This window comes from Scomber scombrus, chromosome 20 (genome assembly GCF_963691925.1).
Source record: "Scomber scombrus chromosome 20, fScoSco1.1, whole genome shotgun sequence".
NCBI classification, from domain to species: domain Eukaryota; kingdom Metazoa; phylum Chordata; class Actinopteri; order Scombriformes; family Scombridae; genus Scomber; species Scomber scombrus.
This window is the reverse complement of record NC_084989.1, coordinates 8,662,041-8,685,325: the sequence shown is the minus strand read 5'-3', so window position 1 is coordinate 8,685,325 and position 23,285 is coordinate 8,662,041. Positions and strand designations below refer to the sequence as shown.

Genomic DNA, 23,285 nt, shown 5'->3' with positions numbered 1-23,285 from the left:
CACACAGGAAATGAGAGATTCCTGGGCTTTATTATTTTCTTCCCCCTTTGCCCCCAAAATGAACCAAAGAGGTTAGAAAAACACATCATCACAAGGAGAAAAAATAGGACAAGAATGTACGTATGCAGGTATCGGGATTGGATAACAGGGGCCGGGTTGGCGGGGCATTCAATAACAAAGTGATGATTGGCTGAGGGAGGAGTTGTCAGGAGGGGCTCTACATTGATCAGCTGATTGATTGATGGTTGTTGCTCTGCGGAGGAGAAAGCTGGGCAGCCTGGCGTCGATCGACAGAGCGGTTTATCATCGGCGTCCAGTCCTGTAACTTGATTGTATATTGGAAGTGGCCATCATTTTGGGTGTTTGTACCAGAAGACAATGAAAGATCAATCTTGGGCTTCTAAGCAGCGAGCAGCCATTGTCATGTGGTGCCCAGCTGCCTCGGTCTGGGGGGAATTGTAAAAGACAAGACAATCTAGGAAAATTAGAGAAGAAGAGAGAAAATTTGAGATGTTAAAGCAGGGGAGAGTAAAAGAGAGGAGAAAGGAAGCGAGATTGAGGAGTCGAAGAGCATATGGTGGCAGGTTTATTTTTAGGTTGCTTCTCCTACTGGGTGATGAAGAGGAAGCAGCGGATTCGGTCTTTTCCACCCTGTTTCTCTTTTTCTGTTGTGCTCTCCCTTGTCATTCTTTCTCCCACTTTCTTCATTTCTTCATTCAGTGGCTTCTTGTTAGCATTTTGATGTGGTGCCAAAGCACTGTTCAAGCACTGATAAAATAATAATGATTACAAAAGCAACTGGCAAAAGATAGAGAATAAAAAAACAACCCAAAACTGATTCAGATCTGCTGGAATATTTTAATGTGTGAAAAAGTAATAAGGAAGAATAGGAGAAACAAATTATATTGCTTGATTCACTAGGTGATATTTCCTGCTGCTTGTCCATTTTTTTGTGGCTGGCAGTAAGATATTTTAACAGCCAGCAGTAGCCCAGATTGAAGAGTCATTTATCTTTGTTGTCCAGACATTGGAATTACATTGTATATTTTTCCAAATGTTTCCAAAAAGAATGTCTCTGCATGTTGTTTGGACAAAGTTTTAGGAAGTTTAGTTTGTCTGGAGAGCAAGTTTTGTTTGTCTGCTTTCAGAGTATGGTCGCGCTAAAGTCTGTGCATTGTCGTGGTCTTTTTTTAGGTTTCTTATCATGTATTTTGGTCAGTTAAGTCTGCAGCTGTGTGTTATTCCAGTTTGTGTTTGGATATGTCATTCCATTTCAGAAAGTGATGTATATTTGTTTTTCTTAGTAATAATTTGGTCTGCATTTCTAAGTGACCGTCACCTTCCTGTCCTGTGGCTGGTGCCAAGAGAGGACTTCTGTGCCTACTTTCTTTTTTTAGCAGGAAAGGCCTTGATAGTGCTGAGAGGTAATGCCACTATTTTTGACTTGGCTCCACACCTTTTTGGATATTAGGGGCTAAAGGATGCAGAGTTTTTCTTTGGACCTTTAAGTATACAGAGAAATTCCGATATCTCACCCTCGACTAAACATTCTGCGATTGACTGGACTTGGCACTTACAGTCCATTTGCAGAGAGCATTGCAGCGTCATCCAGTATAAGTGCATTTTGTCTCAACATTATCTCCTCTGCTCTCTAGTGCATTGTTAAGTACATTATTTTGTAACTGTCCATCTGTCCTGGAACCAGACAACGCTGTCAAATTATGAGGAAAACAGACATTGCTTCTGCATAAGTGATATTAGTGTGAAGCCCATTAATTGTTCTGTGGAATTTGGATTTTAATTGAATTTTAAATGGTACGAAAGGATGTTTTATCTACTGTTTGAGTTTACTAAGAAATATTGTGTAACATTCTCTGTAAAGTTGGCTATATGTTGGATTCCCTGCTGTATGAACTGATACGGAATTTCCCTTTAAGCTTGATCTTTTTAGTAATTGTTTTCTCCTCGTTTTTGTTTGATTTTTTTGTCCTGTTGCAAGAACACTATTACACCAATAATCGAGAAACCCTTCTGTAGTGATAAAGAAGCATGTCATCTGCATAGAAAATACATTTGCCTTATTGGTCATATATTAGACTGGTATTTTTTTAATGTCACAAACCCATTGGTTCAAATACTGAAATGAGTACAACATATATCTCGTCTTGTGGTTTTTCTCTTCATACCGTTGCTTAATTAAAGGGTAATCCAGAAAAGTGAAATCACACTTACATCTTTCAAGGTTGTTCAGCTTTTCAGAAAACCTTCTTTCATCATTCTTCGAGTTCTTTAAATATCTTCAATCTTATCTTTGTCCTTCTGTCTCTTTCTTTGTCCCTCTATCCCACCCTCCCCCACCGCTGGCTCTCTCTATCTCCTAGAGAAAATAAATGGGGGAGGTTCTGATGTTTTTTTCTTACTACAGCAACAGATCTCTATCTTTTACTGGAAGAATGTGTATGTGAGAAACCTGAGGACGTTCAGCATGGCTACATTTGGGCAAGCAGTAGGAACAGTATTGATGGTTGAGTTACTGGAGAGGACTTTGTGGAAGGACACAGGCTGTACAATAGCACAGAAGCTACACACATACACAAACACTTCAAGGGTGCTCGAAGAACTCCCCAGCTTGTTGGCAATTTATTTCAAGGATGCAGTATGACAGTTGACATTAGATGATGTAACACTATGATATGATACAGTGCAATATAATAAATCATAGTCCATTATCCAGTTCAAAATGATGAACTAGACCATTCTGGGAAAGTGGTCTCAGACTTACTGTAGACCTACAGACCTACTGTACTATTGCAGTTCTATAAAATGCAATACCTATATTATACAGTACAATGCATATGTGTGATATATGATGTACTGTAATACATATAGCTTAGTGTGCATTTTTGCCCTGGGCTTTGTCTCTCAGGTTACATATAATGTGATTTATTGAGGTTGTTGTGGCTGCACATGGCCTGACAGAACAACAAAAATCAACCAAATACAACAGTCTCTATCAATGTTCAAGTAGGGATAGAGTTGTAATTCTATATGTTAGATGTAGTAGATAAATGTAAGTAAAAGTAGGTAATAGTATTGAAAAACTTTAAGTGTTTAAAAAAAAATCTCTGGTTAAATTTTTTTTGGTTCATTGTGTCCATCCATCATTCTGAAACCAAACCTACCCCTTTTGAAGAAATCAGTATTAATAGTGAATAGTACTGAAAAACCTAGCAGCTTGTATCTGTGTTGGAAATTCTGATGGTTATACAGCCAATAAATAAAGTAAGAAGTAAAAACTACTTCATGGTACAAATTGGGAGCTGTTTTCAGGACTTGGCAGCATTGGCTGACAGGAGTTAAAGACTCATGGAAGAAGAAAAAAAACCCCAGTGTGTAAGCTCTTAACAAAAGCCAAAAAAGCTAGCATCAGGAAGAAGTGAGGTTCAGGAGGCGATGCTTTTCATGGCAAGAAGCCACAGAGTTTATAAGAAATGTGGTCTTGATTTTTAGGTAATATTAGAATAACACAGATAAAGACTACTAAGTGTCTCAGTCATGCTGTTGGTAATTTCCATCACAATAAATGTAATGATACTCGCTTTTGAATGTGCCACAGTAGATAAGCGCCTGTAATACATTGTTTATTTAGTGAGAAGAAGTCTTCGGCGGTTATGTAACCATATTAGTTAAATTTCCAATTATGAATATATCACTTTCGAGAAGCATAAGGGATTTGCAGTTTAGTATTGCTTTCACACTTCCACAAAGAAAATCAAGCGGATAGAAAGAAAGCAGAGACATCACCATGCGTTCCTGCCCACCAGGCTGCCACTAGAAATAGACGGCCGCCTACTGACAGCAGCATTAACTTCCACGTGGGCGGCAGTACTCTCTTCCGCCCCCACACACAAGCACACACATGCATACACGCACACACACAGGAGAACACAAATGCGCGCACACACAAATCATGCACCTGGGGAGGCTTGCCCTCCCACTAGTCAGTCAGATGCTCTCATAACCTCGTACCCATAATCCTTAGCAAACAAAAAGTGTAAACAACCCTGCCAGGGTACACCTCCTTCTGACACACACATTTTAACACTCGTTAAGGAATATCACTTATGTCTCTTGTGATGTGTAACATATGCCCATTTTTTTGTATTCAAAGCTGGTGATAGCCATGTTATCAACATTTTACATTTCTAAGGGACCTTTTTTTCTTTTTCTTCTTAAATATTTAAGGATGCTTTAGCAAACCAAGCAGCTCATACCTCAGTGAAATCTCAGTGTTTGTTACTATTTGGATCATTAAAGGAAGAAGTGTTTGCTACACACCCAGGCAGCCACTCGTAACCTACTTTACATTAAGACCTTGGGCTAGAAACTCTGAAGCACATGCATCGAGGCAGTATTAGTCAGCCCAGTATCTGATTTGTAGTTCTGCATCCTGGGAGAAAATCTTGATCCAGATGTCGATTACTACATAGAATATAGAAATGCAAAGACTGGAAGAAGTTAAAGTGACAGTTAAAATGTTTTTTAAAAAGGTGCTGAAAGAAGTTGAAGTGTCAGTTTAAGTGTCAGCACTGAGTCAGATTGAAGTATCATTTGAAGTAAAAGGGGATGTGTCAGTTGAAGTTGTATGAACTAAAAGATAATATCAGTTTAAGTGTCAGCTGAAGTGTAAGCACTGAAAGCAGCAGAGTACACTACAAACATTAGAAGTTATGGGAGGGTAGTTGTTGTTCAGAAGAGGCAACCTGGTGCCTGAAAGGATTTGAAGTGTTAGCCAAAGTATCATCACTGAAACGAGAAATGTCAGGTGAGGATAGGTCAATTAAGGCAAAAAGTTAGTTTTGGTGGTGTAACCAGCAGTCGAACTGTTGACTTGTAAGTGGTTAAAATAGTTGAAATTTCAGTTGAAATTGAAGTGCTGAAAACAGTTGAACCAGACTAACTGCAACTTCTACTTCTTTCATTATTCGTATTTCTTCTACTCTAGAAAGCATTGACGGGAGAAATGCGAGTTGGCAACTGTGAACAAGCAGTAAACATTTTCCTTTACTCTACGAGAAGAAATAAAAAAATAATTACTGTTACTAACAAGCTGAGTTGAAGATTTATTGAAATAAAAAGGGGGTTAGTGAGTCATCCCTATACTGAATTTACCAGAGAATATTAATAACTAAAGGAAAGTCCAAAGTGGTACTCCACAAGTTTAGTTTATCAGAGTTGCTGTATATTTTTTTAATGTTTTGGGTTGTGTTGCTTCATTAGAAATTCTGTCTAGCCTACTCATACAAGCTGAGTACACAAAGTTTTTTGTGGTTAAGAAACATAACTGTTTGTTGTTTGTGCTGTCCATAGGCACAGCTGCAAAAGAGTATATGCAGACTTGCAAATGCACACATGTGCGCACACCGCTGCTTGCAAATGCATTATTAATGATTAATGATCACAATGAAAATGTACATAGATCCCTGTCTTGCTCACAGGTGCTGCACGGAGATAAACATGACAAAAATAAAGGATGTCCTTTCCTTGGTAGTATTTTCTCCCTCCTTTCTGCTGGTTTATTTACCTCAAGTCCACAGGAACGGCCAATATTTGGATCCTTGGCAGCGTTCCACACAAAGAATTTCAGTCTGTAGCAGTTTCGGTAAATAAATAATTACTCCAGTGTACATATGTTGCTCCCATCAGCCGGGGTTTTGTTCTCTGACAAGCTTGTGAGAATTAAGTGTAATGGATTCAACAGCACAAATGTTGCTCAACCAATGTCAACAGCCTGGAGCAAGGGGCACAGAGAGATGGAGAAAGAGACAAAGAGAGAGGAGATGGAGGAAGAGAGGAGGGAGAGGAGCAAGTGGAACAATAGAGTATTTGTCTATAAGATAGTTTAACTCAATGGATGTTGGATGGTACTGAGGCTTTGGAGGGTTGGATTGTTGAGGGCTTTGATTAACACTGGAGTTTACTACACCTACAGTGGGTTCATTGCATTTCCATTGCTGCTCATCATGATATTTTTTCAGAATATCACACATTAATAAAGAGTCAGAAAAGTATATGTAATGAGAACATGAAATCCATCCCAGCTTAATATCATGGAAGACAATGGAAACCATCCTGACCAGATAATATACACATACAACTTAATTGTATGTTTCTTGTCCGCTCATAATAAAAATATAGGTATATATAGGACTGCTTTACACCTGTGATCCCAATTTTATTCATATAAATAAACCTTTTTTCCAACATCCGATAACATTATAGATCAGATTCAGATTTAAATCCAACTAGGTAACTTTTAAAAGAAGAAATAACAATGAAAAGGTTATTCCTTCATTTCTAAAATTAGCATACTTTACATAGACTGCTGTTTAGTTCTCTAGTCATATTACTGGATATTGGTGCTGGCACTAACATTTTCCCTCCAATTTGGTTATGAAAAGAGTAGAAGTTTTAACTCTGAAAATATTTTTGTTCATACTTGTATTACTGTAAGGTAGTTTGGTGAAATGCACCCAATGGCACATGGTGTGCATTTCAGTTTTGTCCTGTGAGGGTATGCTGGAAATAGAGAGAGTGTGAAAGCAAAGCAAGTAGAATGCAGCTATTGTAGTTTGGCTGCTTTCTTCACAATGGTCACTCTGTCAGGTTAGGCACACAGCTCCGATTTGACAGCCAGCAGAGCTCCATCTGCCCGGGGGCCCTCTGAGCCAGGCACTGAACCACTGGGCTGAGATCCTCTGGCAGCTTGTCAGTGTACAGCACGGCACTCCTGGACAACCAGTGCTCTCATTGACTCACACTCTGTTTCACCGTCTCTGCTCCCTGTCTGGACTCTCTGCTTTTCCTTCTCACTTCACATATCTCCAACTTGCGTCAGGGTCAAGGTTGTTCTGATTTCTGATGGCATACTGGCTCAGAGAAACAACATCCACCATCAGTATTGTTAACTTCACCCGGGCTAGTGGATAACAGCTGATTTCCTTCCTTTTCCTCTTCCTGCTCTCCAGCCAATGTCAGGGACAGTGAAATACCAGTGTCACTAGCTTCATTTTCTCTCTGGATCACACAAATTAATGAACTAGTGAGACAAAAAACTCAACAGACAATCAATGATTCCCATTCAGGGGTACCTGCACCCCGCAAGGTACTCCTGCATTTGGAAATATTTTGAAGTAGTAAGATAAATTAGGACTTAAAAAGATATTCATCCATGTATTTAGTTGCTGTTTCACCTAATTGTTGTGATTATGAATGCATGAAAACTAATTAGCAGATACATTTGAACAGTTTTAGATAAATGGTTAAAATGGCTAGCTAAAAATAGTCGTTGAACAGTAGAAATAGTTTGTATACATGCAGTAGTTGAAAGTATTGGATAAACATTTAAAGGTGCAGTGTGTACGATTTAGTGACATCTAGTGGTGAAGTTGTAGATTGCAACCAACTCTATAAATTCAATCCCCCACTCTTCACCCTCCTCTTCCAAGTGGGTTTCAAAACCTTGAGAACGATGGCTGTGAAACTTGTGAAAAACATGAAAAGCCTTCTCTAGAGCCAATGTTTGGTTTGTCTGTTCTGGGCTACTGTAGAAACTACATTGGCAGGCTTTGCGATGTAGATATAAATGGTTCATTCTAAGGTAACAAAAACACCATCATTCTTCTTTCCAGGTGATTATACACTAATAAAGGAAACATATGAATATTATATTTAATTTCTGCTAAGTCTGTTTTGCTAGGGTGCCACTAAATTCACACACCTTTAAATCTAAAGTAATGGACAAATGGTTCCAGCCTCCACCATTTCAGGTGGTAGTATTTCAAAGGCAAACTTGTCCAAACTGACTTGATCAATGATAGTTCAATTGTACGAAATATATCTTATAACATTATCCACTTTTATGTAATTAATAGTGTTAAAAAACATTAAGTTTAAAATCATTCCAAATGAACACATTTAAAAGAACACTGGGTACTTGAGGTTATCTCACAGGGCTGTGGCAGTACGTCAGACAACAGGTTGGGAACCACTGCTTTAAATGTTCCCAGTGCACTGAGCCACCAAACATCCCTGCCTTCACAGTTGACACCTCTTTGCATTCACGTTCCCATGCAGCACAAGATTTTCCAAGACCAACGCTGAAAGTGCGGTGTCAGCCACTCGGGTAATTGTGGGAGCTGAACAATAGGAAACATTTGAGGTCCTTGGGGACAAAGAGAGTGCTTATGCTTGCTTTGACTCGGATGGCAAAACAACAGCAACGGAATAACCGGAGTCACAGTGGCAGCTGTGTTTTCTGAAAAGAAGTGTCTTCCGAGTCATAGCGCGGAGGAGTTAGGAATTGTTCATCTCTGCTGGGCGACAAGAGGAGCAGTTAGCGTTTGCAATAGCTTTGTTTGTGGGGTTTCGCTAGTTCAAGATGTTGATATGGTGTTAAAGTCGCAGAGGATGTTGTGTTTTCGAAAGACTTCCTGACTGCGGAGAGAAAAATTGGTCCCTTGATAGCGCTGGTAATTTGCCTGTACTGGACAAAAATAGACAAGAAAGCGATAATCCGAAAGCTGAGGGAAAACTTATGTAAGGGTTTGAAGAATAGTGAAGTCAACAAGTGCTGGTCACTCTTGTAGCTCATGTCAAATGTCATGTATTGAGCGAACCACGGGCGCTTAGTTAAACAGTGAGGAAGCAGAGAGGGTTACAGCCCCCTGGAGGCCTGCGCTGACAACCTGAGCTATTACCACAATTGAACAGCAGTGTCCAGGGCCCCATATCTGATTTGTGGGCCAGTGTGTGTTTATCTGTGTGTGTGTGTGTGTTTAATATCTGAAAACCTGTATTCCCACGTCATGTGTGCCCCCCGCCAGCAGACGGGCTGTAGCAGCGCAGGCATGTGCAGGCAGCCGGTAAATTATGGAGAAAGAGCAGGTTGAGGTTTCTGGTTTCTAATCACAACCCCTGTTTACTTTACAGCAACCCCTGTGGGGAAAGACAGAGAGAGCTACGTCTGATCATAAATCTCCAGTGACTCTACCTCCTCCACCTCTTCCACTCAATCTTCCTTCTTCATTTCTCTTCTTTTTTTTTCTTTCCTGCTCAGCTACACTATCTAATCAGCTGCAACCTTGACCTATCCTAAGGAGAGTGCCGTCTTCCTGGCACTCTGCTGCCGCTGCGGGCTTCCACTGTGATCATTGGCCGCTTAACATAGAAAAAAAACCTTTAAATTATTTATCAGAAGTGAATTTTTGTGCTTTGTTACTTCAAATCTAGTTTTAGTGATTTAAATAGTTGCTTGAGATGAGTTACTTTAATGCTAAATTCTTGCCCAAACCAGTGGATAGCACAGATGATAGTATAGGACACACTTTCTTATCTTTTTTCTCCCACAAGTAAGAAACTGCTATCCTCAGTGGGTTATGACACATGCCCCCAAAGAGCTTTATAATAAATTTCATCTCCTAAATGTTTTGACATTGTTTTCTTCAACTGTATCTTGCAGCTAAAGCCCCCACGCTCAATTTTCTGCTGTATTTTCGTGTTTGGGCCTGAAACAAGGGGTGATATAAATGCTGAGGTCAAAGGTTAGACTTGTATAATTCATCATATCCATCTTTTGTGATTGCAGGAACATTGGAACAACTCACAAGATAACAAATGGTCCGGAGCCTTATCATTTTCCTCGCCTCAGTTTTTCCCCTTCTCTTTATCATCCAGTTTTTTTCCCTATTTTTTCCTCACGGGGCCGTCACTCCAAATGCCCTTTCTCCTCAGTTTACCTCATCCTTTTCATATTTCTATTTATCTCTTCTTTCAAACCTTTGTCTCCCACTCATCTTTCCCATCCTCCCATAACTTTTTTTTTTCTCTCGCCTTCATCTTGCTTCTTTTCTCTTCTCGTGAACTATCCCCTCTCATTACCTCTTTGTCCTTTTCGTCTTCTGCTGTCTGCCTTTAACTCTCCTCGTCTCCTCTCCGTGCTCCACCGTCTCTTGTGTAGACTATGTATACATTTCAGCTGATAATGAACCAGGCAGTACTAACTGCTTCAGCTTTGTTTGTGGGCCCCAGGGCCAACAGGAAGTTCCTGACTGCCACAGCGTGACTTACATAAGCAACTGAAAGAAAGTGACAACACTGACCTCAGATGGCCCCAGGAGGCAGAAAGGCTGACTCAAGATTGAGGGATGGAAGAAGACAGAGATGGAAAAAGACAGGCAGTCCTTAACTTTACTCACGCTGCTGATGTGACCAGAGCTTGTGTAGTATCAGGACCTGTGCTGGTTCAGCTCAGATGTACCTGTACTCTACTTGTCTGTAAAATCTACTTAAATAGCATTGGGCATTCAATTTAATAAATAAATGCAATAAATGTGCTGTGTCTGTAGAGTAGTGGTAGGTGGTATTCAATACTTGAGCAAAATGATGTACACTAAAGTGATTGAAGGACATTTTTTCCCTAAGATCTCCTTGAAATCCACTTAGACATACTACTTATAATAATCACAAATATCCGGAAGAATAGCAGCAAGTAATAAGTGTATCTCACTTTTAAGCTGTGCTGCAGTTCTTCCCCAGTTCAGTTTGTATGAGGAACCTTTAAATCCAGCCTGCTCTGTGATCTGGTGTCATGGTTATTAGCCCTGAGCTCAACGGAAGACGTTAATTAACTCGGCAACTTAGATAGCGAGGCTTTATAAATGAAGACTCAGGTATGCCGGTGCCATCGCGATGCTAGCGACGACCGTCCGACCTTTTCATATAACTCACAGCTGTGAGTGTGAAAGCTGTCTGAATGGAATGGCTCTGTGGACATAGCGTCCAGAGGTTTAAGGGTGGCGGCATCAGCCTGAGCATACAGGATATCTGTACGGTAGATTGGGATATGTGTTTCCTGCTTTGAAAACAGAAACATGTCTATAAGAGCTGAGAAAGCAGGAAATAAAAGGATGGTATCTAAAGGTCTTATAGATATCTGTGTAGCAGAAACATTAACCACATCAGGGAAAATGATAAAGGAATAGGTGGACGTTTTGGGCAGTGTGCTTATTCACTTTATTGTCAAGAGTTAGATGAGATAATGAATACCACTCTCACATCTGTGCATTAAATAAAGAGCAAGAGCTAACAAGATAGCGAGATAGTGAGATGTGCCGCTGAGGAATTTTGTTACCTTTGGACTTAGCTTCAACGATTGATTGATTAGTTGCCAACTATTCAATTAATCGCCAATAATTTTACTAATTGAATAATTGTTTTGAATCTATTTTTAAGAAGAAAATTCACAGATTCTCTGATTCCACCAGCTCAAATTTTAGTCTAACATTTAGTCCTTTATGATAATTAACTTTTTTGGGTTGTGGACTGTTTATTTATTTTACATTTAAGGACATCTCCTTGGACTATGGCAAACACTTATCAACATTTATTAGCCATGTTTGCACAGGGCCAGATTGTCTCTCCCTGTTGGAAGTATTCGTGCTAATCTAGGCTAACCGCATCACAAACTTCATATTTACCGTACAGACAAACGAGCAGTGTTAATGTTGTCATCAAATAAGCGTATTTTCCAAAATGTCAAACTATTCCTTTTAAATGAATTTGTTCACAGTCCTTTGCACCAGCAATACATCTCCCATGAGAACCAAGCTATCAGTTGTCACAGCTCTGGTAACTTGTTTACAGTAATTGCACTTGCCACTGTGTCACAATGAATTTGACAGCGATATTTTGATGTTAAAAACGGCACCATTGAACACATTTATGCCATCGTGTGAAATGGCCCGAAGACAGGTCTTCAGCTGCAGAGCAGTATGACCCCGTTTCCCCCCCACAAGTGATTTTTTAAGCCACTGAGCCGTTTCTCTCTTCCCTTTATCTCCTTTCTCCTCTTCTGTCTCTCTTTATGTGCTATAAACTCTATCTCCAGACAGTTGTTCAGCTTGCATACATTTTGCCTCAATTTCTGTACCTCCACCAACTTTTACAAGCTGTCTATTTTCATTGGAAGAATTTGGCCAAAATGTCGAGGTTTTTCAGCTAACCCCTGGATATGAATGCAGTCTGTCTTTTTACACCCGTGGAGTGGAGGTCTTAACATCCACCCTATAAAAAGTCACTGACATTTATACAGTCAAATATCCTTCACGGGGCTCCAATTAAGCGATTTCTCTGTGGTAGTCTGGTCTGTGCATTCCTGAGCATCGTACTCTACCTGCTAAGAGGTGATCAGAATCACCGTCTTTATCTGCTGATGCGTTATTCATGTGACAGATTTGCAGGAGATAAGTGCCTCACTTGCCTCACTAGTAGGAATAGCAATGAATAAATGATGCTCTTTTTTTTATTCCTGTTGAGTGTCTCAGTGTGAAAGGAAGAATAGTAAACTGAAGGGATGGCAGTGGGCAGAGTGCTGAGGACCAACCTTTAAAATATGAATTTTAGATCCTGAATTCCAAACAAAACCCCGAACAAAAGACAAATGCAGTTTTTCTCATATTTATTGTCTCTAAATTGGCTGATTTTAATGCCAAAATGGAGCTATCCATGGGTGAAAAATGCCCCTCTTTGAAGTACATTAACGATGTATTGAAGCTTAATTGGAATAATATGAATAGTTTCCCCATAAACCAGTCAGTGTACTATTATAAATAATACAAGACATTACTTTCTAAACCTAATTATATGCCCATTGACAATGGTGATGAGTTTCTTCATGGGTCCGATTCGACATGTTGGCTAAACATCAGAGTAGGTTAGGGGGAGTCGTTTTCTCTTTTTGTTGTTGTTGTTTTGTTTGCGAATTACATAAATCGTGAGGGACTTGAATGGGACATGGCTGGGAGGAGGGGGGAGGCTTTAAATCCCAAATATCTAAACCTAATACAGTTGGGATTGGGTTGGGGCTTGGCTGTCAGCCACAGAGGGTTTCTGAGTCAAAAGGTCAACACAGCGTAGTCATCGGCTTACCACGGCTCGAGACTAATTACAGAGCGCAGGCTTTTCTGCACTCAGCAAGCGGGAAGTGTGTGTGTGTGTGTGTGTGTGTGTGTATGTGTGTGTGTGTGTGTGTGTGTGTGTGTGTGTGTGTGTGTGTGTGTGTGTGTGTGTGTGTGTGTGTGTGTGTGTGTGTGTGTGTATATATATATATATATGCATGTGTGTTTGTGTGGATGTATTTCTGTGTAATATGTTTCATCAGTGGCTGTGGTTTGCTACATAATCCACTCATTAGGTGCATAAATAGTGGATTATCCATGGTCATACACCCACATTCACATATGTTTGGATGCGTATTCTTGTGAGGACCGCACATATACGACTTTATTGTTCAATCATTATCTAACCCTTACTTAATCCTTATTTTAAGAATATTAGAGTCTATCATTTTAAGCGCATTATTGTGTTCTCTGAGCAAGAAGATGGAGACATTATGAATGTTTGTGTTAAAGCTCGTTATTTATTCAAATCAGCCATTATAGAACTTCCAAAACGCAGCTTTATTTTAAAGGAACTCATTGCCAGCTAGAACAGGTGCAACCTGACAAGCTTCGAGGAAGACAAAAGAAGATAACCAGAGGCTGACGGAGGATGTAAATAAATTTTAAAAATGCTGCAGACTAATTTACTGTTGAGCACAGCACTGACAGAGTCCCTCCTGTCTCTTTCTGTCTCTAGGTAACGATTTGTTCCTGGTCGCCGTCCACGAGCTTGGCCACGCGCTTGGACTCGAACACTCCAACGACCCCACGGCCATCATGGCTCCTTTCTACCAGTACATGGACACTGACAACTTTAAACTGCCAATGGACGACCTGCTGGGCATCCAGAAGATTTACGGTAAGGCTTCCTGGCTTCCTTTTAAATCTACAGAGAAGCGTAAATCCAGTAATCATTTTCTTCAGGTTAATCCATTTACAAATGTCTAGCTGCTGTTGCTGCTGGAAATAACAAGATTTAAATGCCTTAGTGACTTGCTGCAGTACTGGCCCAGTCACACCAGAAAGTTGACAGTAGCGGCGACACATGTGAAATATGTAGTTTTGGTTTAGTATTGGTCAGCTGCGTGAATTTGCATGACAAAGTTTACCAAAGCTGAACTTAAAATTAATGGATTCTGCGACGAAATGTTGCTGTTTTAAGACCTGGTGTGACTGAGCTGTAAATCAAGTATCGTAACTGGCTTTCAAATACTTGGAATAGTGTATTTTCCATTTACAGCACAAGATCAATTAGAAAACCAGATTAAAAAAAGATCTAAGGTCTAGAGTCTATAATTCCTGATTTACGATCACAAAAGGTGAGAGAGTCATCATCAGAGCACCCACACACCTATTTAATACCATTGACAAATATTTGTGCGTTGACAGATGCTGATTACAGTGCTTTGTCTACTCCTAAAGCTGATAGAGCTGTAGAACAGGTGTGTCAGAAGTGTGAAATTATATTTGTTGGGAAGGGATTTATGTAAGTACTTCTTCATTTTTACACTCTCAGATTAATTAAGAGTTCTAATTATGCGGCGTACCTCTTAGAACAGCCTTTATTAGTAGAGCAGGGTGGCTTTTAATCTACATGTGTGCTTTTTTTATGTATTGTTTCATTGTGGTTGGATAAGTGGAGAGAAACCCTGTTTGACATCTAAGTTAAGAAACAACTTGGTGGGAAGAGACAGCATTGTCCCTCACAGCTGTTGAGGCTGTAAACCAGTCACACTCCACTGAGATGACTGCTCTGTCACATGACTGGCCACACACACGCACGCACACACACACACACACACACACACACAAAGAAACCTGCCATCTGCTTACATGGTCAGGGCACGTCCCTTCGGGAGTGACAGACCTGGGCAAGCGATCAAATCTCACCTTATCCTCTCGTGTTTTACTCCTCTCTGCTGCCGCTCCTTCCTCCTCCTCTCTGTTGTACTAAGAGTTGAAGGGCACGACAAGTGATGGCAGCTTCACTCTCCCAGCCTCTTTTTTTTTTCTTTTTTTCTTTTCTTTTCTTCCTCCCAGGAATTGGCCTCATTTTCTCCTCCTCGTGGCAACAGTGACGCTAGATGTGGAAGCTAAATAAGGACAACAGCGGGAGCCGCGCAGTTTCAATCAATTAGGAGACGGCAGAGTTATGCTTGAATAGGAGGTGTGAATGAGTTTGCACAGAGGTAGACACGTATAGTAGTGAGATGTGAAGAGAATGATGGGCGAGGTGTAAAAGAAAGCTAAGGTGAAGAGTAATTTAGAGATTTACATGGACAGGCGGAGAAGGGGTGTAAATGTGAAGGAGATGCTGAATGTAGATCTCTTTTGTATTGTGAAAACTTTGATTAGCCAGGCAGGATCACTCAGAGAATTGTGGGAAGACTGACAGAGGCAGGATGAGCTTGATGTTGAAGATGAGATCATTTTTCTGTTACACTTTTAGACATCTGGCTGCACAGTTTCTGCCTTAATGCTAAGGTCATAATTTGTTACAGCAGGAAAGAAGTGCCTGCTGGCTCAGATCATTAATATTCCCTTTAACAAACACATAATAAGTTCTCATGAATAATTAACAGTCTAAAATTCAACAGATATTCACTGCCTTATAAAAACAAATGGAAAGTTTTGGCAGCCTTGGAGTTAGTATAAATAATAAAGACAGACCATATCCAAACATATAGAAGTGTAATTACTGTCATGTAGTGTAATATCTTTTATAGTTCCTCTTGGACAAATTGCTTTTTTCTCAACAAGCTTTGAACATAATGACTTCCTACCCTTTTAAAGATAAGAGCGTACTTCCTGTGAACAGTCACATTACTGCACATGATAATGTCGCCGACTAAAGAGGAAAATCAACGTGACGTTATTCACATGCTGTATTTGTCATATTTGTGCCAAAGTTCATTTCCGGCCTCCATTAAGAGTGGTGTTATTAAATAAGAAATAATTACATCATGCTGACACAGTTTAGTTAATGCTTTCTAGTGAAGGAAAAATAATAATATAAAGTGGGTTTGAAAAATGTGTGGTGACATTTTAAGTGTTGAGTCTACCTAACCTCATCTCCTAGAAATTAAATGAGGGGAAACATAATGATAACTAAATTAATTTTTTTGCTAGGAACATAATGAGAAATGCTTTTTAATACATGTGTCTGCCAAGTCTCAAAATGTTCCCTCAGGACATACCTGCAAAATGTCCATTTACCATCTCTTTCATCTAGTTTCCCTACATTATCCACTCCTACAGTTCAATATCCATTTGTAAGGATACAGAAAAATTGTGGCCTTGGTTTAAAATTGATAAAGTTAACATTAGCTTTAAGCAAGGATACATGACACATTGTTAAAATCACTCATTTGAACTGAAATGACTAAACCATCTTTTACTGAAGTGCTTTCGTAGCCTAAAGACATTTTTAAACCTACAGTTTGTTTGCTCAGGTCTGAATCAGCAGATAAGCAGTTAAACTTTTAACACAGAGAAAAATCCAAGCAAACCAAAATGCAGCACTACAATCCTCATGAGAACATTCACTCTGCTCTTTGACAGGGCGTAAACAGCCAAAAGTAAACATAGTAAGAAGGTCCTGAAGAAGGTGCTATCTGCCAAATATCAAAGATATCAATCTCCTTCATTGTTAGTCCAGGTCGGACCTTGAGTTATTGCAAAGCACAGAAGGCTATAGGAACTTACAGTGGGGTCGGATCGAGGTGGGATCACCGCAAAAGAACTGATACAGGACCACACTTCCTCAAAGTGTCTCAGGACAGTTTTTTGGTCCACTCCCAAGTACGTTTGCTGTGCTCAGACCTGCCAAGCGGAGGAAATGAACCAGAGTCCGATTTAAAAAGAAAAGCAGGTCTGAGAACTCTTTAAATTTAACCACATGCAAGACTCCGGATGCGATCTCAGGTCCACCATCGACCTCAACCTGTTCCCTCCAGGTCTTGTCAAAAAACGTTTCTCTTTTGGAAAGATATAGCTATTGAACATAACCCCAGACAGCAATTACTTTTCCTGCTAAACTTAATTTGCAAAACAGATGAGTTGTATGTAAATATAATTTCCAGTAGACACGGTCAGCCTGTCTAGAAAAGCTTCTCAGACCTGTCTGTTCTTAACCTCAACCGTTGGCTTCCAAGTAAACCTCAGTGATCAGATGCCAAACATACTGTACAGCTAGCTCGTTCAGCATTGGTGCATGTTCAGCTTTCCTTGTCACGGGTTCACCATGATGTTGTTTTGTGTGTGAGTGTGTGTGTGCACGCATTTGCATGTTTGTCTACATGTCCACGCTTACGTAACTTGCAGAGTGCTTTGGCTCCGCTAATCTGGGATGTATTTCAGGGGATTTAATTCAGTCAGTGAATGGAGTCTCTGTCATGTAGACCAGCTCATCAGTTTTGTGGACTGGGAGATGTCTAGCAGAGTGGCCCCTTCTCAATCCTGGGATCGGGAGGCCGGTCAACTTGTTCGATGGTTTATCTTTTCTTCATTTCTTTGTTTGGTTACTCACTATGGATTGACTCCCCCCCCCCCTTAGCGAAAAGATCGGTTGCTCATTCAGTTTTTTAATCCTCTTCTCATCCGCCGACTTTCAAATCATCTGTCGGGTCATTTAATCATTCATGCATACCTCCTGAATGTTTACAGTAGCTTTCAAAGTCATTATTTATATATGCCACCATTACTCATTGATGCTTTTTCGCAACTGGTGAGGGGGTTTAGGTGGGAGGGAGCGGAGAGGTTACTTGTCACATTTACCTCTTTCATAACGCAGTCATCTATTCCCGCGTCGGCTGCCCCCCAATCAACGCACGGCGGGGGAACTCATATTCTCATTTTCACAGCTACACAGCATGTTATCAGCGAGCCGTCATGTGCTCAATTATTCATACACACAGCCCATTCACTACCTCTCTCTCTCGTCGTTTGTCCGCCGCATGTCTGTCGCTCTCTTTCTCTCATGTAATTCATGAATGTTAAATGACGCCAAGGCACGTCTCCGCCTCCATTTCGGAGAAAAAGTTTATTTTTGTCTGTGTATGCATTTTTAAGCTTTATTCCACTAATCTGATTTTATTACTCTGTATTTTATCTTTTGTTTCGTTCATCTTACCATTACATACTGTATTTTAGTGCGATTTACTGTTGTTTTTCTATCTCCCTCTTTGTCTCTCATTTCTTTTTTGCTTCATCTTTTTGTTCAACACCTTGTGGCAAAATATTTTCCTCCGCTTTCCACCCTTTTCCTTTGCCATATTAGTTCCAGTTACAGGTTAAAAAGTTAGACTAGGCTTGAACGTTTGCCTCTCTTTAAAGCTCAGGTGGCTGGTTGGCTTGATTCGGCACAGTAATAATGAAAGTGTTTCAAACTGAATCTGCATTCCTTTTTTACATCCCGGATTATAGTTTCACAGTGTGCTCACACATTCACAAACTACCTCGCTTTCACAATGCATTCCATCTAATACATTTAGGAAAACATTCAATTTAGATATTGAAATCATTTTCACATTTGTTACTGTCATACATTTCATTATATATGATACGTTTTCCTCATTTAAGAGATTTGAGGCAGGAAGATTGTTCAGATACATCATTTACAGTATATTATTTGTTGGGTTTGTGGGGGGAAATTTAGCATTAAAACGTTGCTTTAGAAGTCATGATAGAAAACGTGTTGCATATATATAGTATGCATGACAACAACAGAAATATTTTTCTCTGACATTCTCCAGGGCCTCCTGATAAGATTCCCCAACCCACCAAGCCTTTGCCGACAGCGCCCCCTCCCCGTTCCCATCCCCCTTCAGACCCCCGCAAGCCAGACAGGCAGACGCGACCTCCGAGGCTTCCTCCGGGGGACAGACCATCTCATCCCAACTCCAAACCCAACATCTGTGATGGAGGCTTCAACACGTTGGCCATACTAAGGAGAGAGATGTTTGTCTTTAAGGTAAGCAAAGGGGTTCTGGGATATCAAAACAAACCTCAGGCATCTTTTGAGCTGTCCTTCTGAACCTCAGAGGATTTTCTCTTCCATGACGTGGTTCTCGCAGCAGTTAGAGAGGACAGGAATCTAACTTAGGAGCTCAAAACAACTTGTCCAAACTTGTTGGGAAGATAGTTGGTGGTGCATTTCCAAACAAACACCCTAGAATGATCCGCTCAGCTTTGTAATTTAGGTTTGAATCCTGCTTTCAAGTAACTGAATCCGTGGTTAAGGATGAGATATATTCCCTAAAGAAAGTCCCTTCCTGCATGAGACTTCTGGCTAAAACCTATAACCTAATCGGCCGATAAATGCAACAAAAGAACAACTCATCCCTGAATTCACACCGCTGCAACTGGCCTGTGTGTTTGAAAGCACCCCTGTGGAGACAGAGCTGCTACTGACAGTATTGAATGGGGTATAGATTGCTTGAGAGCTTCAAGGATTACCTAAATATACAGAGAGTGGGAGCTCTCCTGCTAATCTGCTGGATGTTTAGTGTGTGCATACTGTGAAAATGGCTCACTTGGATCAATTATAAATGATATAGTCATGTTTTTTTTCCGTTTTTTAACCAGTGAATAGAAAAGTTGTGTAAATTAAGTTGCAATATGATTCAGTAGTTACATCTTATAGAAATATAATGGACTTTGTTATTTTATCTGAAAACTAGTGCCTGTGTATTTTATTGCATAATTAACGAAGCTTTTCAGTCTAAAAGGAGCTCTTTCCAGGTTACTTTGGGCCAATTGAGCAGGAATTTAGACAAAGTGGATATTTCACTGAGAGGGAACACTTTGCTCAGTGCACTACAGTTCCTCTTTCAACAAACTCAGCCCGTTTTTTATTCCAGTAAAAGAAAAGAAAAACACACATGTCCATTAATGCATCTTTATCCTCGGTCTAAGCTTGTGAGCACAAGACCTTGGCAACACGCAGTAAGGAACAGAGTAAAACCTTGGGGCAACACAAAGCTGTCCTGTGTTCTTCACAGAAAGGAGAAAGAGCGCCGCTGATGCTTTATGTGAGTGTGACTGTATTTTTCTGCAGATATAAATAGATAGTATTCATTGGTTAAATAAGAGACTTGTGGAGCCAGGGGGAAAACCCTTTCTGTCCTCTGGCCCCCCCCCTTCACCCTCACCGAGTGTGTTCTTTAATCTGAAACAAAATAAACCTTGATTTCACACCGGCGGAGCTACCTGTGGAGGTATTTCACCACAATTCGACTCAAAGCCCACACTGTCTATTTTTGTGGTGGAAATAATATCCACTCGTTACAATAGCCTAAATGCAGCCTCTGTCTCTTTCACATGGTGAGTGCAGTAGCTCCCGTCACCCTTCATTACTCCCAGGGCAACAGCCTTGTCTGATGGAGTGATGAGTATCATGAGATTTGTGCAGAGCTCAGAGGTACTGCTGAGACAAAAAGGACGTTCAGCAATAGACCTTTTCATGAGGTTTGGGAGTGAAGGCAACAAGGACAGTTCTGAAAGGCATCCATTGTAACTGCTAGTTCTGATATTAAATTTAGACGTGTTAACAAACTTTGATTTATTTAACTAGTGTGAGCATGTCAGTCCTTCTTTTATTCATCATAACTAATCAAACATGACCTCTAAACTGTGTTTTTTAACTAGAATCTAAAAATTTCACTGAGTTCCTGTTACAAAGAGCAGCACATTCAACAACCACCAGCGAACCATCTCACTTAGAACTGCCTTGTTTTGTAATGTCAGCAATTCCCCCAAATTTGATCACATCACTGATGTAGAGATCTTTAGGAAATGTGCAACAGATGAGATTTCTCTCAGTTTTTGGTGCTGTGCCATTGCAGGAAAAATGTTCTCCTGTTGTATCTTATCCAATCTGACAGCCGAGGAGAGTGAGTCCCACTGTGTGTTCTCAAGCCTTCCATGATCGCTACGTCCCAGTCGACGGTATGATTGGCTTTGACAGTTATTGTTAGTGTATTGGGTTTTATCTATATAGTTGCTATCATATTTCACTGCAATTGAAGAAAACAAAGTAAAAGTTTGACAACTTTAGTTTACGTTTTTTAGGAAAACCTCCAGAGTCCTTATACTTGTGTGCCAAATGAGTCTCCAAGCATATTCTGGAGGCTGATCCACAGGGACCACCCATGTAAAATGTTGTTCAGCTTAAACTTTCATGGCTCCCCTTCTTTGTTTAAACTCACACAGAGACAACTTTCCAATTAAATGAAATGTACGTAATTAACCTCTAAGCAAAAGGGGTAATTGGCTACAGCGGTCTGTATACTCAGTAGTGCTGTATACCGTACTGTTTGGATGTTTGTTTGTATTTACTTTGAGAGATCTCAGAAATTTGAATAGAATCGAACAAGTTTCTCACGATTCAGTGAATGTTTTTTTCTCTTTTGGCTCTCACAAGAAGCACTAGATCTCATTTTTCCAAACATATAGAGGGATGGAAGAGAGCGAGATGATTTGTAGCAGAACACATGCGAGCACAGTTGTAAATCTGCCATGCTCGGATCATTAGGACCACCAGTAATATCGGGGCTCATGATAAATTTGACTCACCCCGTAGCATAATCCACATCCCAAGTCATTGAATCAAACCAGCCCAGTAAAGTGAAATCAATAAGGGATCACAGGTTTGCCTTGGATTCACTCGGTAAGCGCGCTTCATTGGAGGAGCAGGTGGTCCTAATATTTCTTGATTCTCATCGCGATTGGTGCCAATTTCTACCGATTGTAGAGGAGTTCTCCAAGAAGACTGCGGTATCATGTTTACGCTTTCTTTTACTTCATCATCATTCCTGGTAGATGAAAGCTGTCCAACAGTTGATCTGGAATCATAGTTAGTTATGTTTATATTCCTCCGGAGACTGATATATACTTTTTCGAGCATGCCAAGGAGAGTATGGATTGGTTCAAATGATGACTGACAGAATAAGAATGATTTATAGTGTGCGTTTACTTCCCATTTCAGTTTTAAAATTGTGTTCTCTTGTTTCTGTTGTTTATAAGGCAGATTCTTTTCTTTGGTTAATGGTTCGATTGATTGTTCGCTCGGTTACTTTGCGCCGTGGGTCCATTTGGCGCGTACAGCCTGGCTATACTCACCGTCCCAACTTGATTGTTTTGGACAAGCTGAGTCCGATCGATTCCAAGTCATTATAGCAGAGATCTCAGCAGTCTCTCAGCCCCCGAAGTCCACAGGTGGTCCAACCATGTAAAGCAGGAAGCTTTAGAGAGTAGAGTAGATGTGAGTTTATTTTAGGGAATACATTGGAAGTGCTGAGATCAGATTTTTCTATGCTTCATCTACCCTGTCGGCACATATCATTATTACTCATTTTGTGCTTTTGTTAATGATGCCTCACACAATATGAACTTATTGAGGCTTGTTCAGTTCAGGTCACTGAGAAATGATATGATGCTTGATCCAAAAATTTGTATCCACATAGTTGTCAACATTTAAGCCTAATTCAGAGCTTTGGCTTTCACTCGAATGGAACTAAGTGGCTCCAAAAATTTAAAAAAAACAAGTTACCGTTGAGGAGATGAGCCAGCAGAAAAATATCACTCATTCATCTCTATGTAAAAATACTTTCTTTCAAAACTTTGCATGTGATACATTTCTACTTGCCTGTTTTGTCTTTGAAACTTAGTCCACAGGTTTGTTGATTGCATCACAACCATTTAAATACATTTGCAACTTTAAAAAACAAAAAAAATGGAAACAAAAAAAATCTAAACTTTGTTTTCCACTTGTGAGATTGTTGCTCCACGTTTGAGTTCACATATTATTGCATCTTATCAAACAGCTGCAGAGAAAGTGGTCCTGTATGCAATTTTTGATCAGTGTCAGGTGATACTGCAACAAGACATGCAACAAATGACTGCTTTATCTTCATTTATTATGCCACAGTTTTGAAAAAAAGAGGAAAAAGGTCGACATTTCTGTTGTTACGCCTTCCAAACTTAAGTTTATTAATTATCCTAAAATGTCAACCCCCAATTATTCCATTAACTTCCCTCATAATTAGCTGTTATCCTGCCATAAAGCAAACTACTTTGATTATATACACCACGCTCCATGGAATAACAATTGGATGAATAACATCAGTCAGTTGCAGAAAACATATTGTAACAATAACAACGCTGAGAACGACCTGCTTTATACGAGGCACGTTAATCTACAAAGGCAGGTAAGGAGTCATGCTTGTTAAGGTGGCAGTTTTACGGTCGATCGTTTTTCCCTCCATAGGGGGTGCAGGGGGTCGTTTA

The 23,285-nt window shown here is 40.1% G+C and overlaps 1 protein-coding gene across 2 annotated transcripts in view; it reads left to right on the top strand.

Annotated features, from left to right (window-relative positions):
- Positions 1–23,285, top strand: part of LOC134001912 (matrix metalloproteinase-16-like) — an 82,907-nt gene that overhangs the window by 38,257 nt on the left and 21,365 nt on the right. For both annotated transcript variants that reach the window (XM_062441093.1, XM_062441092.1), the window contains 2 exons: positions 13,696–13,857; positions 18,752–18,969. In XM_062441093.1, the coding sequence (XP_062297077.1) occupies positions 13,696–13,857; positions 18,752–18,969 (380 nt within the window). The remainder of the gene's footprint in view (positions 1–13,695; positions 13,858–18,751; positions 18,970–23,285) is intronic.